This window comes from Dysidea avara, chromosome 1 (genome assembly GCF_963678975.1).
Source record: "Dysidea avara chromosome 1, odDysAvar1.4, whole genome shotgun sequence".
Lineage (NCBI taxonomy): Eukaryota > Metazoa > Porifera > Demospongiae > Dictyoceratida > Dysideidae > Dysidea > Dysidea avara.
In genome coordinates, this window is record NC_089272.1 from 32,317,184 (window position 1) to 32,325,244 (window position 8,061).

Genomic DNA, 8,061 nt, shown 5'->3' on the forward strand with positions numbered 1-8,061 from the left:
CCATCCAACCTAGTTTTTCTGACAAAGATGCTTTGGCCAAACCAAAGTGGTGTATCAATCATTTCAGCTGTTGTGGTTTCAACAATGACCATTCCTCTAGTACAATGAAGCCAATGACTGTGCACTGGCATAGGTGTGTCACAGAATTTAAGGAAAAGAAAATAAAAAGTCCTCATGCTGATGCTACATTTGTAAGTCAATAAAAATGCTTTTTGTAACAGTAGAAGTTCTGTGTGTATACAGTAGATACTGTAGCTAAACTAGCTACAGGGTATCAATTAAAATAACTACAAGTGTTGCTATGCATGATACTTACGTATTTATAAGTTACACTGCATGTACTCATACAAGTAGATTTTAAAAGGATTTTCAAACTAGAAAATGTAGCAGTTATTTTGAATAAACGTGCAATCAGTGCATGCCATCATAAGAATGTACAGCAGATTGTGATTATTCTCTTAGTAATAATGGCTGGAGATATTGGTGAACAGCTTTCCACCAGACAAAAGCAGCAGAACAGCAAAATTCTATAATGAAATTGTTGTGGTTACTCCATTTCTTAGTCAGATAAGTGATGGATCAGAAGACAATGAAATTAATTACAACTACTACAAGTCATGATCTGTTGATATCTCAGTGGATGCAGAAGAAGAGTTTCAGGTACACTTCATGCAAACTCCAGGAATACTTTTAGAATTGACATCTTGAACAACATTTCATCTCTTTTACAGCAATCCAAATGTGCAACATCAATGATAAATGTAACAACTCTGGTGCGTCAAATGCTTCCCTGTCAATTGTTGTGTTATGGTATATATGAAACAGATGTCTATGATGTTTCATAAAGATTTTATAAAGTACTCTATTGCCCAAACTATAACCAGTCCCATATAAATGCCTGGCATCATTTAGTCACCGGGGGTTGAAAGCATCACAACAGAAATAAATGCTGGGGTCTCAAAAAAATTCCAGGGTCTCAAGTAAATGCCGGATATGTCAGATCTAGCTTTCCAATAATTCTGTGTAGTGCCACATTCTGCACCTTGTGTTCGTAATGACAATGTTAACAGTCTCTTACGATATTACCTTTAAGTTAAAAGGCAGTGAAATATGCTGAAGATCACAGCAAGGAAGGTGCTGCACTGCACTTCAATATAAATGCAAAGCGAATATGGGAATGGTGGAAGCAAAAACACATATTTAAGGGTGCTCTGTATAGCCCGCTTATATGGCTTCCCATGAAATTTAATTAGTTCTATAAGTTTTAGCAAATGTTCTGTACTTTTTTTACTGGATATAAGCTAACACTAATACACAGTTTAGTCCAAACCCAACTGCTAAATTTGCTTTACAACATGAGTTACAATTTTTATGCACAAGAGCCTTGATACTTTTATGATGCACTATTCTAAACAGCACAAACCATTGTGCATTTTTATTTTTGTCTTTTAGCTTCTCAAACATCACACATTTATCTTTCGGGTTGACACTCCCAGAAATCTTTCTTTACTTCCACATTATTCATCATTTGAACTTGCTATTTCAAAATGGCAAACACCCTTCTTTAGCAAAATTACTAAAGTAGCTTGTGTGAAAATTTCATGTCTATTGGATTAAAAATGATCAAGTATTTCTAATTTAAGTGAGAGGGTGTAGAATAGCAAGATGCACATGTTTGTTGCTTAAACTAGAGTCCGGTAGTAGCTAAGTGTTGGTAAATCCTGCAGTGGTATGACAATGGCATATACACCATAATTATGCATACAGAACATGCAGGAGATACACATAGTTAGAGTATGCAAACCAGGTGAGCCAAGTAAAGGAAGCCAGACAGATGAGACAGCCAAGCCTAGCAAGCCAGGTGAAAGATGAAACATACAGAATGTATAATACACTGAAAGAAATGAAATATTAATTTCTACAAATGGACAGCCGATAGATTGTGGAAAGAAATGATTTGATATGTATTTGTAAAGCTGGTTCTTGATGGTGGACAATTGTGTGAAGAAGGGATGCTCGATTTACTTTACATTTCTGTTTCAGTGTGGTCCAGTCAAAGCTATTTAACATCGCTGTAACACTGCTTTGAAAACTACAGTCTGACTGGATCCATCTTGCCGCTCTCCTCTGTATCATTTCAATTTTATAGATTAGGGTCTGCTGGTAAGGATCCCAGACTTGAGTGACATACTCAAAAATTGGCTGTACAAGTGTAGTATAAGCATCTAATTTTACATTGCTGTTAAATTTTCCAAAATTTCTTTATAAAATTCAGCATTCTGGTGGCCTTGTTGGTACTGTGCTATTAATGTGAGGTGCCCATAAAAGTGTATTGTCAAGAAGTGTCCCTAGATATTTGTATGTGTTGTTGGATTGTATGGTCTGGTTGTTTAAGGTATAAGTAGTTACTAGTGGTGAATGACACCTGTTAAATCTCAGCAGGACACACTTATAGACGTTAAAATTCATCTGCCACTTCTGCACCCATCTAGAGATTTCATCAATATCTTTTTGCAGCAGAGTCACATATGTTTCATTTTGATGGCATGATATATAAAACAATCACCCGTAAACAGGCGTATTGACGATGAGGTGTTACTGCTAATATCGTTTAGCTATATATAGGAGCATGAGAGTCCCTAATTCAGTGCCTTGTGGGACACCAGATATAACTAAAACAATATCATACTTGTTTCCATTTACCAGCTTGTCTGGTTAACTATTCAGAAATCCAGCAAAGTATCTTGTAATCAATTTCATAATTCTGTAACTTTTTAAGCAATCATTGGTGGGGAACAGTGCCAAATGCTTTAGCGAAATCTAAAAAGAGAACATCAACTTGTTTATGATGATCCATGCTTTTCGCTAATTCTTCAATGATGGTAAGTAGTTGGATGGTGCATGATCGTCCTGTTCTAAATCTAATTGGATTTCTCTGTGAAGTATAGCGGTAGATAGCTGAAGGAAGCTGCAACACGTGTTCTCACTATAGTCTGTCTTAAAGTGTTAGTAGTACGCATACACATCAAGACACACGGTAGTGCGTAGTGCGGCCCAAGAAGCCGGGGCCACCCGTGAGTACATTAACAGGAAGAAAGAAAACGAAATTTTCACACCTATGTAGCTCTGTGATCCCTTACGTGATTGGAACCAAATTTTCTAGAGAGGTGTCTGCCAGCAAGGGGATTCCACATACAAAATTTGAAGAAAATTGCTCCAGCCATTTCCGAGATACGAGCGAACAAAATTTCGTTTTAATTTCTTCGTTTTTTTCTTCTACTTCTTCATTTCGCACACTTCGCAAAATCCGCCATAAAACACGAATACGTCCTCGGATCGGGCTGAAATTTGGCACACTTAAAGGGCTCATTAAGGCGGATCTCTGTATCAACTGTGGTAGGAATCCGATGAACATTCACGGAGTTATGACCGATTATTTGCGTAAAATAAGGTCGAAGGTCTGTCACGCCTACAGGGTAAACTCCTTTGAGGAATCAGTTGAAAATTGCTATGTAGATGGAGCAACCATCGTAGGAGTGCCTTTTTGTAGTTTGAAAGGAATCGGGATAACGACCACGGAGATATGACACAAAACCCGACCTGTGTCAAAATTACGCGATCGATTTTTATGAATAAAAAAACTATTAGTTTTCGTGTCTATCAGGCAAACCGCTTAGAGCAATGAGCTGAAAATCAGTATGTAGCTGGAATACTCATCATAGAAACTCTTTGCAAAAGTACAGAAGAATCGGATTACAAACCACTGAGTTATGATTCGAAAGGCAACTACGTGTAGCAAATGCGAGATCGAGATACTCTAATAGAACAGTCACCCTAATAAAGCATTCAGCTAAATTTATAATTTACTCAATTATATTCCATTGCAAGTTATTCTATAGGGAATTCAACTACGAAAATATACAAACAAGTCACCCTGCAGTCAGATCAGCCAGAAGAAAGTACCTAATAGAGAGTTCAGCTACAAAGAAACCATCATGTAGAGAGTTCAGCTCAAACAAATTGCCCTGTAGAGAGATCAGCTAGAAGAAGTTACCTTGTAGAGAGTTCAGTTACAAAGAAACAATCACGCAAAGTGTTCAGCTGCAAACAAATCACCCAGTAGAAAGTTCCGCTATGAACAGATCACACTGTAGAGTTCAGTTAGAAACAAGTCATCTTGTAGAGAGATTCAGCTACAAAGAAACCACCATGTAAGAGAGTTCAGCTGCAAACAAATCACCTGTAGAGAGTTCAGCTAGGAACAAGTCACCCTGTACAGAGATCAGCTACAAACAAATCACCCTGTAGAAAGATCAGCTAGAAGAAGTTACCTTGTAGAGAGTTCAGCTACAAACAAATCACCCAGTAGAGAGTTCAGCTAGAAACAAGTCACCCTGTAGAGAGATCAGCTAGAAACAAGTCACCCTGTAGAGAGATCAGCTAGAAACAAGTCACCCTGTAGAGAGTTCAGCTAGAAGAAGTTACATTGTAGATAGTTCAGCTACAAAGAAACTACCATGTAGAGAGTTCAGCTGCAAACAAATCGCCCTGTAGAATATTCAGCTACAAACAAACCACCTTGTAGAGAGTTCAGCTACAAACAAGTCATCCGGTAGAGAGATCAGCTAGAAGGATAACCTTGTAGAGAGGTCAGCTACAAAGAAATTACCCTGCTTCATCTTTTCTTCTTCCTGTAGTAAAGAAAAAATCATAGGTTAAAAAAAGCCCTAAAGCCGGCCATAGGCCAGCTTTGGGGTATACAAATACAAAAAGAAGTGAAATCTAATCCAAAACAGCCAAGCTGTAAAAAAAGTGCGGCCCTCAGACAGGCTATGGTGAAAAAAGATGTGAAATCCAAGGTGGCGGCCAAGAAATGGCTGTGCATGATGGTAGGTTATTATTATTATTATATTGAAAATTCTCCCATTAAGGAAGTTCCATCTGCCAAATATCTAGGGGTCACCATCGACAACAAGCTTACCTTCAATGACCATATCCGAACAATCACCAATATAGCTAACCAAATCAATGCCTTTATTTACAGAAACTTGCGCCACTGTCCAAGCACTGTGAAATGTAACTGCTACAGAAGTATGGTCAGGCCAGTGCTTGAATATGCATAATCTGTATGGGATCCCCATACCTTAAATAATATTAATAGAATTGAAGCAGTACAGAGAAGAGCGGCCAGATTTTGCCTAAGTGAGCTTTCAAGTTACTCTAGTGTTACTAACATGCTAAGCACACTTAGCTTACCTCCTTTACAACAAAGAAGAGAGAGAGCTAAACTTATAATGATGTATACAATTATTAATGATCTTATTGATATCCCCAAAAAGTACTTTACCCCTAATGATTCACGATTAAGAAAAGGATACTACAGGCAACTGACGATAAACATTGACTCGTATAAATTTTCCTTTTTCCCCTCTGCAATTAAACTTTGGATCCCTCTTCCCCCCTATATAATTAATTACCCTTCCCTGGATAATTTTTGTAACAACTTAAGTAATTGTATCTGTGCGTTATAATCATTTGTGATTTCTGCACAGTAAAAACAAATAATAATAATGGTAAAAATTTTAATAATGACAATTCAGGTGAATTTTGTGCCAAGACCAAGCGGCACCAAATTCACCTGAATTGTCGTTATTAAAATATTTACATAAAACACGAATGCGTACTCAGATAGGGCTGAAATTTGACACACTTGAACGGATCGCAGTGCCAACTTTGGTAGGAATCCGATGAACATACCATCTTCCATCATTGAGAGCAACAATATTGACTCTTTTTCAGCGGAACTGCAAACATTGTATGGAACCCAATAACTGTAATCTTTGTAACTACGTAGCTAAATTCATTTTATGATTGCTTTTTTTTTTCCTGAGCATATCAGCTGTACTGTCTGCTCAGTAACAATAATAATAATAATAATAATAATAATAACATACACGGAGTTATGACCGATTATGTGTGTAAAATAAGGTCGAAGGTCTGTCACACCTACAGGGTAAACCCCTTGGAGGAATGAGTTGAACATTTATATGTAGATGGAGTAACTATCGTAGGAGTGCCTTTTTGTGGTTTGAAAGGAATTGAGATAAAGACCATGGAGATATGATACAAAACCCAACCGTGTGTCAAAATTACGCGATCGATATTTATGAATAAAAAAAACTATTAGTTTTCACATCTACCAGGCATACTGGTTTCCACTCAGCTTCAAGTGAGTTGTGTGCTGCTTTGGCTTTGTTTGCTAGACGTATCTGTACTTCATTTATTTCCCCAGAAATTCTTTCTCCTTTTGTGGCTTGTAGGTTGATTGCTTTAGACAAGAGGCCAGGAGTGAGGCCTATTGGAGTTTGTGAAGTTGTGAGGAGGATTGTGGCCAAGGCAGTCCTTTCCGTTATCAGAGAGAACATCCAGATTGTGGCTGGTCCTCTGAAAATGTGTGCCGGTCAAATGGCGGGTGTGGAGGCTGCTGTTCATTCAGTACGTGAGCTTTTTGGTAATGAGGATTGTGATGCTGTTTTACTTGTGGATGCGAGTAATGCTTTTAACTCATTGAACAGGATAGTTGCTTTACACAACATTAGACAGCTCTGCCCACCCTTTGCTCCAATCTTGATTAATATTTACCGGTCTCCAGCTAGTTTATTCAGTACAGGTGATGTAATACTGTCGGAAGAGGGAACTACCCAAGGGGATCCGTTGGCCATGCCCTTTTATGCTTTGGCCACAATTCCACTTCTGAGGTGTCTCCCTTTGGGAGTGGAGCAGGTTTGGTATGCTGATGACGCTTGTGCTTGTGGGAAGTTGACTGTTTTGCGTAAGTGGTGGGACTGTCTGTGAAATTGGCCCTTCGTTTGGGTACTTTGTTAACGCGACCAAAACTTGGCTTGTCATCAAGGGACATTTGCAGCAGGATGCTGCTTCAATCTTCAGTGGTTCTGGAATTAGAATACCTATGGAGGGCCGCCCTTATTTGGGGGCTGCTATTGGGTCTCATAGTTATGTGAATAGTTTTGTTGTTGAGAAGGTTAAGGGCTGGTCTGCAGAGGTTAAGAGGTTATCAAGATTTGCGGAGAGTCAGCCCCATGCTGCATACTGTGCCTTCACCCATGGTCTATCCAGTCGTTGGCTGTTTGTTTTTCGGACAGTTCCTTGTGTGTGTGATGCTTTTCAGCCACTGGAAGATATGATTCGCCAAGTATTTATTCCTACTTTAACTGGCTGTTCACCGCCCAGTCAGAGTTTACGGCTCCTGTTTGCCCTTCCTGCTCGGTGGGGAGGCCTGGGTATTTTTGTCCACACAAGAAGATGTGTTAGTGAGTTGGCTGCATCTCGTGATGTCACGGAACCTCTTATAGCCAATGTATATTGAATCATGATTTGAGTTTTGTTGAGGCTGTTGCCTCTCAGCAGGCCAGAAAGGCCCTTTTAAGGAAAGCCAAATCTGAACACTGTTCTACACAATTTGCTGAGCTATACCAACAGCTTGGGCCTTCCTTGAGGCATGCAATGGACTTGGCTACTGTTAGAGGTGCTTCAAGCTGGCTCACCACCTTACCTTTGAGTGAGCATGGTTTCACTCTCCATAGATCTGCTTTCCAGGTTGCTTTGGCTTTGAGGTATGGTTGGTCCCCACTTCGTCCTCCTTCCCTTTGTGCTTGCGGAACCTCCTTTTCTGTTGAGCATGCTTTGTCCTGTTCAAAGGGGGTTTACCTTCCTTGCGTCATAACGAGATTAGGGACCTTACTGCTACCCTTCTTACTGAGGTTTGCTCCCAGGTGTGTGTTGAGCCAGAGTTACAGCCGGTTCAGCATTCTGATGAGTTCCCTCTTGCCACCTCTAATACTCAGGATTCGGCTCGCTTGGATGTTGCTGTAAACGGCTTCTGGGGTGGTCGTTCGGAGAGATGTTTCATTGATGTCCGTGTTTTTAACCCTTTTGCTCCTTCTAATAGTTCCTCCTCTCTGTCGTCCACCTTTAGGAAGCATGAAAAGATTAAGCATCGTGCTTATGGTCAGCGGGTTCGAGAAGTGGAGCATGCCACTT

The 8,061-nt window shown here is 39.6% G+C and overlaps 1 protein-coding gene across 1 annotated transcript in view; it reads right to left on the reverse strand.

The window, feature by feature from the left end:
- The window catches only part of LOC136245017 (uncharacterized), a 44,977-nt gene extending 39,983 nt beyond the window's left edge, over nucleotides 1–4,994 (reverse strand). Inside the window, exon 1 of the mRNA XM_066036565.1 lies at nucleotides 4,982–4,994. Within this exon, the coding sequence (XP_065892637.1) occupies nucleotides 4,982–4,994 (13 nt within the window). The remainder of the gene's footprint in view (nucleotides 1–4,981) is intronic.
- Nucleotides 4,995–8,061: the final 3,067 nt, after the last annotated feature.